The 18,623-nt window shown below is 40.8% G+C and overlaps 1 protein-coding gene and 1 long non-coding RNA gene across 11 annotated transcripts in view; one reads left to right on the top strand and one right to left on the bottom strand.

Annotated features, from left to right (window-relative positions):
• Window positions 1–18,623, top strand: part of LOC111260213 (trafficking kinesin-binding protein 1) — an 89,867-nt gene that overhangs the window by 40,224 nt on the left and 31,020 nt on the right. Inside the window, exon 1 of one of the 10 annotated variants that reach the window (XM_022832794.2) lies at window positions 5,861–8,642. The exons of the other annotated variants lie outside the window; for them this stretch is intronic. Within the exon in view, the coding sequence (XP_022688529.1) occupies window positions 8,510–8,642 (133 nt within the window). The 5' untranslated portion in view covers window positions 5,861–8,509. Of the gene's footprint in view, window positions 1–5,860; window positions 8,643–18,623 lie in introns of those variants that run through there. 10 annotated transcript variants of the gene reach the window in all.
• On the bottom strand, window positions 390–14,138 carry LOC147753531 (uncharacterized). Its single transcript, XR_015310946.1, has 3 exons — window positions 10,651–14,138; window positions 5,705–5,843; window positions 390–3,868 (listed from the first exon to the last, which is right to left on the bottom strand). It is a non-coding gene; the product is annotated as an uncharacterized LOC147753531 (long non-coding RNA).

The raw sequence follows: 18,623 nt of genomic DNA, 5'->3' as shown, positions 1-18,623 counted from the left end.
AGGCATATTTAGTCGCCGTCGCACAGGCAGCACGTGTCCTCACACAAATAGGCCTATTCGTTTTCTCGATTCATATCTCTCCAGTATTAATTGTTTTGCTAATGTCCGTCTATGATCTATCTGTTCGGTATAGCTGGTGAGAATTTGTTGAAAACCGCTGAACGAGTTATACGTGGCTGTACACGACAGCCGTATGAAGACAATGCGTTCTAGTTATCGCGTTGAATCCTGTGTTGGTAAGCAGGACGTTCCTCTTTTCGGTGAGACAAGAAAGAGGTCGACGAGATTGCCTAATTGATGAAGGCTCTATTAAGGCCGAACATTTATAAGATTTTCGAAGCTACGTCTGTCAAACAGAACTTTCACAGTTAAAAAGTGTGTGAGATTGGAAAGTAGATGGCTCTACAATTGAAACCATATAATTATTGTTAAACAACAGCACGTTATTATGTAATAACAGTATCTGCATGTATGTCTACTCTCGTTAGAGGTTAATGTCGCACCCTTGATTGAATTTTCGATCCTCCCGTCATGCTGATTAAATACCGGCAGCAAGATCACGTATCGGGGACACCGTATAGTGTCCCCGTCTTCGTATAAAGACCTGACCTTTGCTGAATTATCCTCGCACTAGCTTCAGAGTTGATTTTTTTTTATCAACCAACAGTATTAATAGTTCATTAGCGTAGAACTCGTAAAATCATTTTTATTCATTATTGACGTCTCGCAAGATCTGTTTCGATTAGTGCGTGACTCGCGGCTGCTGTTGCACGAAAAAAGAACCTTTTTTCGTAACTCTCCAACTTACTGATTCAGGTGTTACCTCCGTTGACAAATACTACAAAAAATAGCTCGTCTGCCCGGTGTACCGAGTGACCAGCTCTTTTACCTATAGCATTATTTAAAATACGATGTAGTAGAACAGCAGCTCATCTCCAAGCAGCAACGATAAATTGTAAGTGGCAGGGGGCTCGTCCAAGGAGCGCCATTTGATGTTGTCTCTTAATGTTTTTTACCGCAAATTGGCCGGGAATCACAAGAAATTCTCAACTTGATCTAATACATACGTACGTCCGTAAAATATGCATTTGAAGCGGTGTTCGACCCAAATGGGATTGCGGCACAGTGGGCAAATCTCGATGTGTGCAGTGCTGCCATCGGTGGGGCAAACTGTGTTCCGAGTGCCACAAACACAACAACAAGCACACTGTGTCATTGCGTGAACTAAGAATGCTGCCGAAGGAATAATTGAGAAAAAATGTTTGGTTGCACGTACGTGACTGTAAAAGATCGTACAACAATCGGTGCGATACGCAGGAAAGGTATTATTCGGTGGTCACAGGGAAAAGCTGCTTGTGCTTTGTACCTTTCCTTGATTTTGTTATGATCTAAATACCGCTAAATGGTCGCCGATTTAGATAAACTGAGTCTGTGTGTTCTATGTACTTTCACTAGCACTGACCCGCACGAGCGTGATCCGTTTATACGGTTCAGGTGAACGGATCACGCTATTTTAGCTGTATAGCTGTGATCTCTATTCTTGGCCCATTCCAGTCGCACAGATACTCGACCCTCGTGGACACCTCGTCATTATACGATTATGTATTCTCCATCATTTTCATCTACCGTTCCGTACCAGATCCTAGTTATTATTGGTTAATAAGGGAACGTAAGAGACAATAATACCAGAGAAACTACTGGTGGAAAGTACTGTAATTCTGTTCCTATTCGACCTCAGGCATGGTAACAACGTTTGTCAATGCCGTTGGCTTCTTTCTATTCACTTCCGTGGAAAAGGTACCACCGAATGAGGACGTCCTATGACGAGCTAAGATAGAACCCCACAGCGAAGCTGCGGCAAATGTAAAGAACCAAAGAAGCGAAAAAAAAACCTATACTACCACACTTTTACTCTCGAAGTCCCTATTAAAGACCCACTAGCAAGCTACAGCTTCGGATGCTGTGATTAATTTGCAAAAAGACCTCGGAAACGCCACCGATGATGACTATGGTGATAGCAGCGATGATTATGTGTTCTACCTAGCTGCTAAAAAGAACGAAAAAGATGTCGGAGAAACGAAACGAGCCTTTTGATCAAAAGATAATTCTGTCCCAGTGAAGAACAGCGAAGACGATCGCTTCATGGGAATAGCACCATTTCCTGCGATGTTTGTGCGTTTGAAAATTACGATGCGACGTCCCCAAAACAAGAACGGCCATGGGGAGAGCGGGTCAAATGCATTTTACTCTTAAGGTCTGTATCGCTAGAGGGAGACCATTAGACCGTAAGCGTGAATGGCCAACAGCTCACTACTGAGCTGTTTACCTGAATCAGAATTGCCGTTGTGTATTGCCAGTAGGTACTTAGCCGGCCACCAAGATTCTGACAGGTCAGCTTTCTCTCAAGAAGATTATGGTGCTGAAAGTAATGGTAGGGCAAAAGGAAGTTATACATTAGGTAACAGTAAATGTATTGTTATCCAGAAGCTGTCCGATAGCTGCTAGATCGAAAACAGCTATTGAGTAAATAGATCTACCTCTTATAATAACTGGATCTGTCGGTTTCCTATAGAAATTTCGATTGCCAATAAAATTACTGTATTACTTTAGCATTATCGCTACGATTTTGGCAATAGATGATTTTTTTTACTTGAATATTATTACAAACAATTACAATAACATTGGGTTTTGCGCAAGCGTATAATAGATGTTACATTGTCCGATGACTTCAATGGTCTTTGGCCATGTATTACTGCGGTCTTTGTGATTTTTGACTTGAGTGCCATTGCAGATCAAGTTGATGCCTTTGTTAATTGAAAACATAATTAGAATCAATTGGAAATTACATAATTGCAGTTCTTGTTCACATCGAACGTTCGAGATCAATGCGAGTAATGAACAGATCGTTTCTGTGTGACTGAAAGCCACACAGATAGAAGTGGGAACACGTAAAAAACCATGCAACTTCAATTGAATAACATAGACGACAAAATAGCTGATGTGGCATTTACCAACGACGAAATCGTTCGGAGAGGATTTTTGTTACGTGGCAAACATTTTCAATTAAAAAAAAAAAAAGAAAGAAAAGCTTGTTCTTTTTCCTCGAAAGAATCCTGCTTGAACTAGGCCCACATTGGGTACGTGAAGGAGTTTCTTGAACTTACTGATCCGTCTGCTTGACATGTCATGAGTAAGACCCATTGAAAATATCACAACATGGCACGTATATATGTCATTTCTCTTTGCTCATAGAAGCACTTACTAAATCACTCAGTGGCACGTAATACACCACGTTGCAGTTCAACACGCTTACCATTGCCGTTCCTATGGGACCCACAGGAAAAATTCACGTCTGATCGTATATCTTAATGCTTCCTCAAGCTACGTGTCTGCGTCTGAACATGGTCACATACATGCATGTAATTCTGAGGCTAGATCTATTGATGATTCGCGCATCTACAGACATGGAACAGAATCGAAATTTAGTATGAATACTGGTTATTTAAAAGTACCGAAGTATCCTTCGTCAAGTCAAACTATGAAATAAGCATGGATATATCAATAACCGTGATAACAGTAAGAACAGGATGCTTTTATTATCCGTGGGTTGAAGCGGCGTTGGCATAGATTTTTCATGTTTGTTCAATATTAGGTCTTTATAAAAAAAGTCTTTAATAAAAATATTAAATAACTTTATTTTAATTCTATGCAGTCGTTAATTATGACCTTAAACGGAGCTCAGCCACTCAGAAACTAATCTACCACCTCCTTATGGAAGAAAAACGTGTTTCGTGGGTCCTTCTGCGGCCATCATAATTTTCTGTTATTACTGTTCAAGCTTACCTGAAACTGTCTTTTTACAGTCGGCCTGAAATTAATGATAGAAATAGATAATTTCTGCGGCCTTTGTTACCCCCTGTCGGAAGGATTAATGAACAAAATGATTAATAGTGAGCAGCAGTGCTTTTTCCATTTTCGATGTTTTGCATCTGGATAATCGGCAATTTATACAGCATATTACTACGGCTGCTTCTGCTGCTGTTTTTTTTTCTGTAAAATGTATTTTTTTTGCCGATTAATTTGGACTAAGGCAAGTTCTTTTGGAAAGGGGTTGGCGTTGCTGATAGCACGGTATATATATATATATATATATATATATATATATATATATATATATATATATGTTCATTTTTTTGTAGTCAGGCCATTGATACTGCACTGACTGAAGGAATCGACTAGCTAGGTATGGTAGATTGACTAAAATATACGTTGTGACTGCTGGATAATCTGCTAGCCACACTCTGTAATAGAATGATACGGCCCGTAAGATGTGTTATATCATAATGGTTCTGATTGCAGCCAACTGTTGGTATTATATTTTTTTTTGTTAACTTTCAGGTATGTACATTGATTGGCTTCCCTATGGAGCTACCTATCCTGCTGTTAGTGTAACCTAATGATAAGTAAAATATAACACAGGTTTAAATGAGAGTTTTGTGCTATTCGTTCCCTATAACGAAAACACGGAAAAAAGAAGCAGGGACGACTCTGTATGGAGATAGCTGACCTATAACTGATTATCTGAAAGCTTTATATGTGTACATATTTTAATTAGAGCGCGCTTGGTTAAAAAGGTAGCTAAGCACGATTTTAACATCTGTTTATTCGATTTGCTGAGTACTAGACAAATTTAAACGCTTCATACCTTATATACTCGTCTAGAGATATTGATTTCGTTCAACTTTTTATATAGCATAGTGCACTGTAAATGAAAAAGTCCTGGGTGTAGAGAGCAAGGACAGGGAATTTGACGACTTCTACCTACCACCAGCCGAGCAACTCGTGCTCTTCTTGCAACTGTATATTTCCTATAACTAGTTGGATTACCGCTACTTGCACTAGGTGGTATTAAAATATCAGCATGCTTGGCGCAGAAATAATACTATTAATAATAGTAGTAATAGTGATGACGGGTGTCGCGACGCCTTACAAAACAAGGTCTTGAGAGGTCACCACGTTTCCATTGCGTTCGACGCCGTATTTTAACTGCATACAATATGCAACCGGGGGCGCAGGTGAGGTAGTTCGGTTTTAGCAGCATGGACTATGTTAATGATCAGCCGCCAGTTCTTTCCCAATACAACTAGTAGTCCCGGTGCCTAACTATTTGTTCGAAAGCGGAATAGTGTTAAAACTACCTCTTTTTTTTTCATTGTGTTTCAATCATTTGATTACGGTCATGCGCATCTGCATATCGTAAGGTTTGTAGCATATTTTCTATAATGATAAGTACCGTAGGTGCAAGACCGTACGTTGAAGTGCCTCCTTTGAGAAGCAGACACTTGGCCTAAACGTTGCGACCTGTTGCATGCGACGGCCAATAGCAACGACAGTTGCAAATAGAAGTCCATCAGCTATCAATGAGACAAACGTTGTGGCAACAATAGACAATAGCAACAAACATAGCGACAAGTCACGACCGAACAGGGTATAGACGCTTATTACTACAGGCTCAGTGATTCGCTTCTTTCAAATTCAAGGTAGGCATATACGTAGTGCATATTCGAGGGTCGGTTACCACTCTGCGGTATGCTGTGCTGAGTTATTATAGCAGGATTAGTACACCCAGATGAAGTCTAGTACGAACGGGTAAAAAAGTACGCCGGCGTCGACCTACAATTAATAGTCTAAAAAATTCACTTACGAGTAGACTTCTGAAAGTTAAGGACTATGGTGATCTGCGATTTATCCGTTCAATATAGTGGACTTCACTTCCTGGCAAGTGAACGAGGCGCTACTGTGAGTATGCTTTCAGCTTCTCAGCAGGTGGATCAGCTCTGTAGCTGTAAAGAAAAGAAAAACACACGTTAATAACATGTTAAAACAAATTAGTATAAATGTTCGTAGACCGGCATGGAAGGCCAGGTCGAAGCTATGTTCGAACGGCCTCTGCATCGTATCCTTCGGTTCATTTCGATCTGGTTTTTTTTGCTTTCTTTGATGTCTTACATCTCGTATCTAAACCGTTAGACTCTCTCTGATTTATATTCCTATTGATCATGGTGATTGCACAGTTTGACATGTTGCACATATCGCCGAACTAGTCGACTACGTATTTAGCTATATAGAACAGTTTACGGATAGGTCGAAGGTTATGAAAGTTCTAAAGATGGGAAACCCCATTTAGAATGTTGTGAATTAGCGTAAATTATTTATCTGTTTTTGACCAAAGCACTGTTATCGAGTTGGCAAGCGAAACATAAACAAAAAATATATAGACACACGACAACGCCACTGTTAGGGAATTAACAGCGACATTAGTGGAAGACAATGATTTGGGTTACGAGTCGTTTATTGAACACGGTAAACGTTTTCCAATTGTCATAGTCACGGCTTAATATTATTTTATTCGTTTATCATTTACCCTACCATACTCTCGGTTTGCCAAATATGCATTTTTCAATACGTTTTCATTTGAATTTTATCTACTTACCTATAGTATTACATTTCTTCACATGCGTCATATATATATACGTTGCCCAATCATAAATATGATTGCGTAGATCAATGAATCGACTCTTTAAGCCTCTCGTGGTTGCGTCACCCCCTGTATCGCATAAAGTGACGGGGTAAATCAGGAAATTTTAAAAGGCATGCAATACATTTAAAGAAAAAATCAATATATAAATGTAGCATGTCCTCAAAGTCTTTTTTCATCCCTGGATATTACAATTCTACCGAAACAATTGTAGATATATGATCTTCTAGTAAACGAATATTATCCGACGGCATCCCGGGGTCGCCTTGCCCTCTACCAAAGCCCAGAATGAACACAGCTTCACGAAACCATTAGGTTTTTCAACAGTTATGCCCAGTGTCATATTCACTGCGTTTAATAACGGGTCAATGTTACTGTTTGTGTTTGTTTACGGTGTATCTGTGGTCGCGTTATTAACAGCAATGACAACGTTATCACCATACATTGTATAACAGAACAGCACAAATAAATTCGCTAGCACTGCTTTTTTGAAGCCACGAGAAAGGGCTTTGAACAGCGGCGGCGGTAGAACCATCATTTCTATGGTGTTTTGCCTTGTCTGCTCATGTGTCTTTGCATGCTTGCGTGCCTGCGTGTGTGTATACATGTACTAATGGCTACCACTTTATCGATGTGTTTGTCCATCTGTTTGTTTATCTGTGTGCGTCTCTGAACAGCTTTGTCTGTCGGGGCTATAGACAGCGACGACACCAGATGCTCACAGTGCAGTAGCTCCATCATGTGTGGGCATTCTGCCTTCGATGTTTCCCTTTCCGACGCGGTAGCAACGTTCAGAGGCGCTCCCTCTATCACCCGTCGTTCACTGCCAGAAGCCGAATCGCCGTTTCTCTACGACACTATCGCACCGTTACGCTACGGCATGGCGCTGCGTCTGCCCGGTGGTGAGGCCGCGCAGCGGACACTCTGTTATTACGGCTGTGACCCGTACTGCAGGAACTCTCAGTGGTAGCAGCAGCTGTAGCAGTTGTTAGCATCGTTGGCGTTTTGCCGCCGTGGTGATCCCATGGCGTAATACCCATGCCGTTTGCGCGACTTCGTCAGTTTTAGCACTAGACGCACTTGGATCACGCATGCCGCTGATGATGGGCACGGTGCCTGATCTACTAGCGGAATTGACATAGACGTGCAACAGCTATGTGCGTCCTAGTGGTCGCAGTACGGTGCCTTGCCGGCACAGGCATCCGCGATAGGGTGCCTTTTCTTTATTGATAAAAGGTGTCAAGCCATCCGGAGTGATAGGCTTCAGGTTCTAGGCTTCGCGAGGCCGACGTCCGTTAATTAGAGATGCAGTGAGAAATTAGCCGATACAGCTGTTCCTTTACGTTAAAGAATATCCAAAACTCTTCTTTCATATGCAGTTTGTAAAGATCATTGTGCTAGTGCCAAGTTTTATCTGTTGGAGGAGATGAGCGTTATGTGTGAAAGACATTAAAGTGAGTGTTGCTTCTTCTGCAATAACACAGGATACGATGATACTGTTCATGTAGTAACTTGTATAGTAGTAGTAGCAGTAGTAATTGTATGGACACCGTGAACAAAAATAAGAGTCGAACCGCGAGTACACGTGTACAATGTTCCCCTTCCATATTCTGCCGATGAGGCAGAACTTGGACAACAGCAGTAGTAATGTCGTTATAACGCCTGAAAGCTGCTCGAAGGAGTGTACGTTCAGCTTCTGCATTCAAACTGGACAGATTTGATTGATCATTTAATTGATGCAGACCCATACAGATATGTCGAAGAATACCGCTGGCGCATCTGATGAAGGTGATAGCTTGGACAGTATTCACTACGTCTGAGTGAGTTCGACGATTCCAAAGGAATTATTATGTAGTCGTAGAGACGTTAAAAGCGTCCACAGGTCTAGTGGTCGTAGATAACGGCTGCAACAAAGACAGATCAGACCCACTTTTCTCCTAGCTTAACATAGGAACATTGATATCAACGGAAATGGAAGAGGAGGTGAATGAAGATATCGAGGAACTGATTGAGGTGGCTTTTTCGAGAATTCAAAAAAAGGATATTCTGGCAGCTTACTACGGAGATGTCCTCGACATACTCCGCGATGGAGTCTGTGACAAATGTAAGTGTCAAAGGCTTTCTCTTGAGTTTTAGCGACTTATGGTTGTTTTTATTATGGCTAACACCGTCATAGTAGAAACAGAAAACGCGTTAAACGTCCGTTTCAAGCGCTAACTCTGAACCTCTTTTGTGGGCAACCATTATGCAATTGATGGAGCTTTTTCCGTTCGTGCAGAAGCGGTGAGTGAACACAAAATACACAGAGAAACAGTTGACTTGTTTCTAAACCGATGCATTTGCTTGGCTAGTCTATCGGTGCCTGCCGGCGAATATAACAGAGATTCATTTGTTCCGACGTTTTGGATGGTAGCGACTCATTAGCGGCATGTCTGTTCTAGCGTAAACGCATCTGTGACGAGAGGATAAAGGGGCAAAAAAGTTAAGGCATTTATGTGTGATTAAAATGTTTGTACTAGATAGAAGATATTCTAGTCGCTCGTGTTTATTGGTCGGTGTCAATAAGTGGCTTCTATATCAGATGCAGGTATTTCTATTGACTGCGAGAAAGGCCTGAGCGCTTTTGCTGATCCATCGTAGCTTGAATTATTTACGACGGCTAGAAGTAGTGTACTATTTCTATTAATGATATGTGGAAACATATCAAAGGTCGCAGTATGACCGTTAAGTGAAAAGATGAGGTAATTCAGCGTGTTTGCGAGCGGGGGTTTTGTTTTTCTGATAAATAATTCGCCGCGAACACACGTGGCGTCCACATGGCGTAATGATGTTTTAAAAGCGATCGACGCAACGATTATTGTATATTGTAGCGATTAAACACATCGCCATGTAAGAGGTGACCATCTTGACGCCACCGTTCGGCACCAACTCAATGCTGCTCTATGGGTCAACTATAACCGAACGATTAGCGTGTTTACAAATTAGGCCAAGCTGCTGTTTCTGCTGTCGTCTGCTTCCCGTATTCACATACTATGGCGCCCTCATAACACATTATACTCTCGTCGTATCATTCGTACATAGTTTTTGGATTAGTACACGGTAGGTTAGTTCCTATTGGTTAAGAGAAATGATTTCTATCATGATGGAACATAGTACAGACGTTGTACAGGTACACAGATAGAAAAGTAGAATAAGCGCTGGTCGAAAGCATATTTTAATTGTTTGCTACCGATAGATTGCTGGTTACGGAACGGTTGGTAACGGTTCGTGAACTGTTAAATAGATACAAATTACACCAAGATGAAAAATCTCCTTCTACTTAGAAAACAAAGGGATCCATTCCTAGTAAATAATGAATTTGGTAATTCATGACGTAAATATGATGGTTAATTATACTAGACGTGATAGTTCTTAGTTTCTTATGCTATTATGAAAATTCACGGAACACTTTAAGTTGTTAGATACTATGAAGATCTGATAACTATTTCAAAGGCATTGGTACAACGTTGGTTTTCTTGAACGGCAGCCCGCTGTATGAAATACTTCGTAGAATGACCTCACCGAGTACTCATCGATTCTCAGCCAATAGAGCCGTACTTTAAGGTATTCGTTCTGCTTGAAAAAAAACAAAAAAAAAAAAAGTAAAATCGATTCAAAAACAACTATGAAAAATGCAGCTGATCATCATCGTATATAATTCATCGTAAGTTATAAAAACACTACGCTGAATCATATGATAAGTCATAATGTAAAAGCGTATTACTTTACTCAGATCTTACTAATGCTTATAATATCCTAACATTATTTTTAAAACTCTGTTCTAGTAACTCGAAAACAAACGGATAACTTCACGCGAAATTACAACGAGCCCTAAGTAAATCTATCAAACATTAGCAAATTCTACTATACGACTCATGCATGGAGCTCTCTACGTAATCAGACGGGCCCGGAACGCTTTCGGCGTCGGATTTAACAGTATGCAACCATTGCTTAATGTAGAGTATTACATTAGAAAACCAGTCGTTGACTATAGATTGTTCCTCGCCAACAATCAGCCTACTAAGCTTATATTCTATAGTACGCATATTATATTGTCGAGCACGCGTACTTACTATTTTTGATAGGCATAGTTTAAAGATTCTGTCGTTAGACGCTCTAAGCCCCTCTTTTACGCTAACGGCGCGCAGAACACCGGTCCACATGTCGATCGGATGAGGGTTACCCCTGTTGTTGTTGTAATCATTGACAGGCGGCGGCGACTACAGAGGCCGGTTGTTGCTACGATTTAGCCGTTGGCATTCGAAATGAGATTCGACTTTACGTACGTTTTTCGTTGTGTCGTCCGAGTGCCCTGTTCTCATGAAGCACAACGGTCAATGGGTAGCTGGCAATGACTGTGGACAACAGACAAAATGCACGAAGCATAAATATGCCCCCGCCGCCAAAAGTAAAGTTTTCGCCAGCCAATTTTACAGCTAGGATTGTACTAGTAGCATAATCAAGGCCGCTACTTCGACCGCAAACACGACCAGCAAAAAAAAACTGAAGCAGAAAGATCTCTCATTTTCGAGGAGATTTGTTGTTGTTGTTGGCGTCGGCGTCGGCGTCGGCGTCGTCGTTATTATTGTTGCCGCCACTCTTCAGTTGTAGTTGCTTCTGCTGCTGACGCTGGAACGTAACGGAATACTTGAATCTGTGATTATTACGTGTGTTATGAAGACATCATTTTTCTCTTTTAGATATCGACGATGTCTGGGATAATGGTGGTGATATCGGTGATGATTGTGGTTGAGCAAAATACAACTTAAATAAAGAAAAAAGAAAAAATATGAAAAAGAACTAAAAGAAAACGATCATGTCATCACCATGAAATCAGACACAACCTTTTATAGAGCGTTGAGTTCTACGAGCAGCGGCGGCGGCGGCGGCGACGATGATGACAACTAAATAGTGCGTGTTCGTGCACCTTACCATTGATCTAGTGCAATATCGAGAAATTTATCGAATAAAATTGTCAGCGATCTATTCGTCAGCGTCGCAGGCACCAGCGGTTTCGATCATCGACATCCCGTCACTTCACGATTGGACAAATCACCCAAGTACCCTTAATAATATGTAGCAGTACCCTAATATATTGGGGTGCCGCTACTTTGTAAGAGTGCAGCTTGCGTCTGGGGAAACGATATACGAAGGGGTGACAGGTGTAGCGGCAGCAGTGTAGCGAACAATAATGAATGCGCGGAAAATCGAGCTTTAGCTGTCGTTGTTGTCCAAAGTATAAGAAACAAAACGAAGAAGATGAATGATTATTAATTGGAAGAGTTTATTTTCAATTCGATCGCTTGCCGCCGCCACAGTGCCGTTGATACATCGTTAAGAAATTGAGATAGAGATAAGAGAAAGAGATAACAACTCAATCTATTCAGGTGTTTCGAAACACCTGTTTTTGAAAATAATAATGAAAAAAATTCACAAGTTCGTTAATAACCACTGGAGTGAGGAGAGTCTGTCAAATGTTGCGTACGATTTTGTACATGAAAATATTGTTATTGTCCACCGTTGTACAGACTAGGATCTGCGGAACAACTTTATTATCGTCTGCTAATCGTTGATATGTCTATTCTCGTTCATGTTTGCACGTACGTGCCCGCGCGGCACATTGTACGGCACATGACCGTAGTCTGACTGAACCGGCCAATACAACTCCGGCTAACGAACCTAGCTAACTTTATTATTTGATATAGCTAGAGCTGTTACTAGCGGACGTCTTGAAGCTCGACATCTGCTGGTAACACGGTGCACAATCTTAGCCTGATAATAAAATTGTGGTGATGATTAGTACAGGACCAGGATAGTTCATTTGATGATCATGGAGCAAGCGTTGTTCTTCTCCCTAAGCGCAATATGCACCAATTATACACCATTGTTGTTAACATAAGATGGAGTATGCACGAAAAGGATTTGTGTAAGAAATTCTGAATTTATCTCGTTGTTCAATGGCACGCATTTGACAGAGTTTATCAGAGTGAGCAGGCCGTGAAACAGCCGTAGCAAATTTCCGGTGTTTTTTTAAAACAATTTTTCCATATCCGTGGCCGCAATTAATTAAGCACGACGTCATGTTCGTTAAAAGCTTCGTACATCACTACAAGGCCGTCGACAAAGACGGGGTGTTGTATTAGCAATCGTATTGTTTACCAGTACTTAACGTATCTGCCTTTGTTAAAACTTGGCTGAAAATATGATGCCTGACGCGTTTATTTCATTCCGTATAAACAACAAAGCACATTGAATCTGGACGTATATGGGCTATTGTTGAAAGCGCGTTCCTTATAAAAATTGCTCTATTGAAATAATTAACGCCGCTTACAACCTCATCTTGAACGAAAATAATAGATTCATTAACGAATCCTGTGGGACGATTTAATCAGCTTTCGGTCTGATAGTTTTCATGAACGAATTACTATACATCTTTTTCCTGTGCTGTACTACTAAATCTGTGCGAACAAATAAAATTATTTCTGTGCACAATTAACAATAGGTGATCAATCCTGGGTAAATTAATCACTGCAGGTACGAAAACAACGTGCGAAACCGCTAAACAGGTCCGTTCAAATAGTCCTAAACAGAAATTAATACTGGCCGATTTCTTAAAAGAGCGTAATTTAATTTTCTTCGGTTACACGAGCACTTGAGCAAATGTTTTCGAAGTCTAAAACCTTTCAAGTTCAGCTCAAAAGGCAGAAGATAAAAATCAACGATTTACAAATGTTCTTCTGACACGTCGGTTTCAATATGTAAATCGAAGCTCCGAACCGAAGCAATCACTCAGTTAGAAGTAATAGCTGAAACAGCCGACACAATCGGTTTATGCGTCTATGTCGTCGGGTCAGTGGTGGATAAAAAGGGGCATGGGATGCGCCAAATTCACTTAGTCTGATGTGTCGCGTGTTCGTCTATGTCAGAAATGCGTGAACGCCTCACTGCGTGAGTGATAGGCTTGCACTGACTTGTCCGTGATCATTTTGACGTTCGGTGAACCCGTTTGTGCGTTATGTAAAGTTGTGCTTGTTTCTTGTACCTTGTTTTGTATGTGTTATTAAATACGCGTTGCTAGGCAACCTGTTAGGTTGTTGATCTGGCTATATGTCTACGCATGTAGTGCTGGGCACTTTCGAGGCATGACATCCTAAACCCGCGCCCATGGGGCGACTGCCCAACGGCTGGCAGCAGATAATCTATCCCGTATTGCGACGAACACTTTTGCACTACAGTCTTGTCATAGTTGCAGTTCATTCCCTGTGAACAACGCACATGGGATAGGAACTTCGATGATGCGGAACAATCGCCATAGAATTGATCTGACTTCGTCATCCAAACTGTTTAGCGATGGGTTCGATCCGCGTGGACTATGCGGATGTCGTTCGTGTTTGCCCAGGCTGAATTAAATGCGTTTCCCGAACAGATAGGAGACGATCTGTGGAGGGAAACAACCATCAGCGTTGATTAGAGCGACGCTTTTGCATGTACGGTTCATTCTAGGTGTGCTGACAGGTTGCATAAAGATGACCATAACATGGCATGTAATCAATTTCATGCGTTCTAGCAGTTCGAAAAAATTATATAAAATACGCCTAGCATAGTTCAACTACGTTCTCAGACTTGTCTAAAAGACGACATAAGCTAAGGGGCGTCATACGTGTTGTTATCGGGACCCATTCAAGAAGCGAGCATCCCGCAGGCGACGTGAATGGGCTCTTACCCGGTCTCGATTCTAACCCGGAAATGGATAGAGGTTAGATGGCGTTACACTTGACAAGCACGTACAATGCCATTACTTACTGTGTCAAAATAAGACGACATTTTGCCATAGTTGCCTTCTAGCTCCTGTTCATACTCATTCAATTTTTATGACTATAACAGAGGAAAGCAGAAAAAGATGTGTCATTATAATATATTATTGTATAGTCTAGCAGTATTTGTGTGAGCGTCCGTTTACTTGGCTAAACTTTGCTATCTATTCCATTTGGGTAACAGCAAAATGATGGTTGTTATTCGGAAAGTTAGCAACGTAACTTTTCTTAGTTTGATGTTGTATCTACTCGCTATTTTTTGAGTAATTGTTGCAGTTGAACTTACGTTTGAATAGACTTGTGATACGCTTGCTTGTACGCGTGTTCTTTTGCTCCGTATGCCACACAACAATGAACGTTCATACCCAGCAGTAAGCCCAAGCAGAAACGTTCAAGTTAGTGAAAATCGGTGGAAATAGATGAACTTGATTTTTCGAACGGCTAAAAATGAGCTATTACTGCCTGCGTAAATTGAAGAGAAACGTGCAGGGGGGCGCAAGCGACATTTTAAATTGTAGTGTAGACACTGGTGAGTCGGTTACTGTTAGACAGCTTATGACGACGACGACGACGCAAACCCATTTTCTAATTATCAGCATTAAATATACGATATGAGAAATGCAACTTTTAGAATAAGTTCTGTTGCTGTTGGGAGACGAAAGTGTTAGCACTTACATTCGCTTTAACTACTATAAAAATCTTGACACGAGTCGCTATTTCTCGCACCGTTGGGTACGTTCTACTGTTGTTGTCAAGTTAGAAGACGCGGGAAATTCGAATCGTTGTGATATATCGATAATGTTGCGATGAATCATTGCGATCGGCTCATTCGTCACATACAATAAACGTTATAATATCTTGTTACTAGCTTAAACCGCATTAGCACTTGTTAGTCCAGCTATGATGTTTTGTTTTGGCTGACTTTATATACTTTCAAATAGAAATAAGTCTTTTTAAGTGTAATAATGAGGCACACATGATCGTCAATTATTTTTATGTTTATCAAAAAGAATCGTAATTTATGCCGCAGCGTCTGTTCTATGCTCTGTACAGTCATCGTTATAAAATTTTTTTTGCAAGGCACCCGATAAACGGCTAAATAACGATGCTAGAGTTATTTCAGTCTTTACAGAAAGGAAAACGTGTGCCAGTTTTTACCTATTTTTACCACCAGTTTGTATAGGTTTTATAAAACCTATCGACCGATACGTGACTGCTGGAACAGTGATATTGCTAATGATTACATAGATATGTGTACATACATTTACGGGCATATCACACCTGAGTGGGGATCCGTATCGCAGAAAAGGTAACACAAACAAAATTTAGACTCGTAGGCAGACATGTTTAAAGATAGGCAACAAGAAGTTTGAACTGCCGTACCAAGGTGCTTGTCCATTGACCTAGATTGAGTAGTATCGATGGATACTGACTGACAGTCCTGCGTCCAGCACCAATAAAAAGGCATCTTCGAATAGGTAGATATTTTTAAACATATAATAATTAGCTATACGGAGTCTAATACGGGCTGTTGTGCCTACGATGCGGTGAAGATCTGTATTTTTCGACACACAAAGATGCAACGCGATACTTCGTTTCTTGAATGGAAAATTTCATGGAAGATGTCGTACTGTTTATCGATACTTTAGTCTCAATATTGTCACGCGGCTAATACCAATCAGTATAAAACTGTCACTCGATACGGTAAATCGCCATAAATCATGACGCTTTTTGTCAACCTATCAAGCTTTCTTAAGCGATAAACATGTCCGGAGTACTTATCCCTTTTGTATTGTCATCTGCCACAATAAAGGACATTCTTTATTGTAAATCTCGTATTTCTCTATACCACAAACATTTTGTCTGCGTTAGTTAGTATATATAATAGCAATAGTTAATTGTTTCATGTAGCAAGCCGTGCGCATCGTGTCGCCGTTAGATTCGTTCTCTTTCTGTGGTCAGAACGATCCATCGATCAACGCAATGATTCGTTTACAATAAACTGCATTTGCCCACATTCATATGCGTTTAAGGGCAAAATATACTAAGAATGATAATATATTACCAGGGTCATTAGCAGCTATTACGACAGTGGAAGCGCAAGATATATGTGCAAGTACCAAAAACGTGGCAGATGCACATCTGCGTTCGGCAATAGGGTTAACTGATGTGACCCAGTTCGGCCCAGCATCATAGACGGTACAGTATACGCTGATACATATGTATGTATGGGCCATTTTGTAAGATGCCCACAGTTGGCGCCACACGTCTGTTACGTGATCACGTAATAGAAACTATTACTCTTTGGATTTTTTTTTATTGTGCATGGGAATAGAATTGAAAAGCAGGTGCTCATAGTAGCATATATACAATAGTCGTTCTGCTATTCGTGTATACTTCAACGTTGTTCAGTATGGTTGAGAGGTGCAATACGTATAATCTAACCCACCTTTTTGGATAACTGCACAAGAAGGCTGGGTAGCAAATATGGCCGACACAGAATAGATAGACTGTCTGCAGCATGCGTGTCAATGCAATACAGAATGTTAACGATATGAGAACGGTTGATAGCTTCAGATGACGTATTTACGTTGACTTTATTTTACGTAAACTACCGCACACATTGAACATGTTTAGCTAATTTAGAACCTCCATAAGCCGAACGGTAGAGCTATTCCTACTAATATAGAGACAGCCATGAAAGAAGCCAACGAGCTCACGACGATATTTCATTGTTGTATATAAATGACAAAATTCATTTTACTAGTATTTACCGTTTAAAATTGGTGTGCACAACTTTGCGTTTCGACATACGTCTCATTTTACGAAGTTCAACTTCCAAACGTTTCTAACCATTTATTATAGATTACATTACATTTGAAATAGAATTATTAAGGGGATAGCGGGGGCGGCAGTAGCAGCAACTGAAAAACCTTTACCGTTTATTTGGTATTTAGTTGTATTGGCACACAGTGGATAGATATAGGATATCTGTCCAAAGCTGATCGTTACAATCTAATTTGATCTCTGTATCCAGATAAGTCAATTTCGGTCCCCCTATCTCAATTACACGATTCAGCTTCCGTTGATTGCGCATACCGTGAACGATGAACGACGATTGGATCCATAAATAAATTTGCGTATATATATGCACGATCTCCACTTATCGTCCCTAGACACGTCCCATGCTAAACGAATAGAGTATAAGCCACCTAACAGTTAACTGTGATAGATTGCATACTACGGCGGTGGTCGCCCGTGTGTGTACTGCTGTGAAACGGTTTATGGCTTATTTTGACCGAGTGCTCTATTTCGTACGAAATCAACAGTATTCAACAATACTCTCTACATAACTGGCCAGGATTAGGACTGGTTATCGCATTGAAAACGACCCTACGTATGATGCACCAATATATTCCATACGTATATAATTTTCTAGGGAAAGATGGCGAAGTGCAGTTATTCAGCGTCTAGTTCGGGAAACACTGCAACGCCTGTCCTAATGATGCTGTGGCCGCACATAGAGGCCAAAAACAGAAGAGAACTGACCCCGACTTAGCAGAAAAATTCTAATAACGTTTGTGTGGATGTGATGAGAAAAGAAGAAGAGCAACAATAAGTTAATCTTCTATTAGTACCAGTACTAACATCACGATGAGGAGCCCCTGACGACAACAGATACTATTACAGTTCAAATCTGGACAAGGTAGGAGTTCGTAAGGCTGAATCCGCCCAGTTTTCTTGAGACAAAGTTGCCCGGGTCAGGAAACTCAGATTTGTAAGCGGTTGCTGGTTGTTATGGTAGCTCCTTGATTGTTGTTGTTATTATTATTACTGTCGTTGGCTACAACCAGTTTCGTTGTTGTCGCAGCACAACTTCTTTGCTGTATCTACCAGTTACGTTGTCAATGTCAACGGCTAGATATCCGCACGACTGCTTCTGTATTGTTATTGCGGTAGAACATCACTATACGCAATCAAAATGATCACATTATCATAAGCGATAGAGAAAAGAAAAAAAATGGCCTACGAATTTTGCTTCTTATTCTTCAATGCTTTTCGTTACTTATGTGTAGACATCAGCGATCTAGCGTCAAGTCTTACGCTAAGACGAGGATCCGAATGCAGGTCATGTGAAATTATTCGAAGCTTCCACCGATCTCCGTTAGATGTTGACACTGCTTATCAGTTAGGAGAAATCAACTTCGTTACTGCCTCTCTAGGGTTTATTG

Source organism: Varroa jacobsoni, unplaced genomic scaffold (genome assembly GCF_002532875.2).
Source record: "Varroa jacobsoni isolate VJ856 unplaced genomic scaffold, vjacob_1.0 scaffold_411, whole genome shotgun sequence".
In the NCBI taxonomy this organism is placed as follows: Eukaryota; Metazoa; Arthropoda; class Arachnida; order Mesostigmata; family Varroidae; genus Varroa; species Varroa jacobsoni.
Note: the sequence above shows the minus strand (reverse complement) of the source record. Positions and strands in the feature narration are given on the sequence as shown.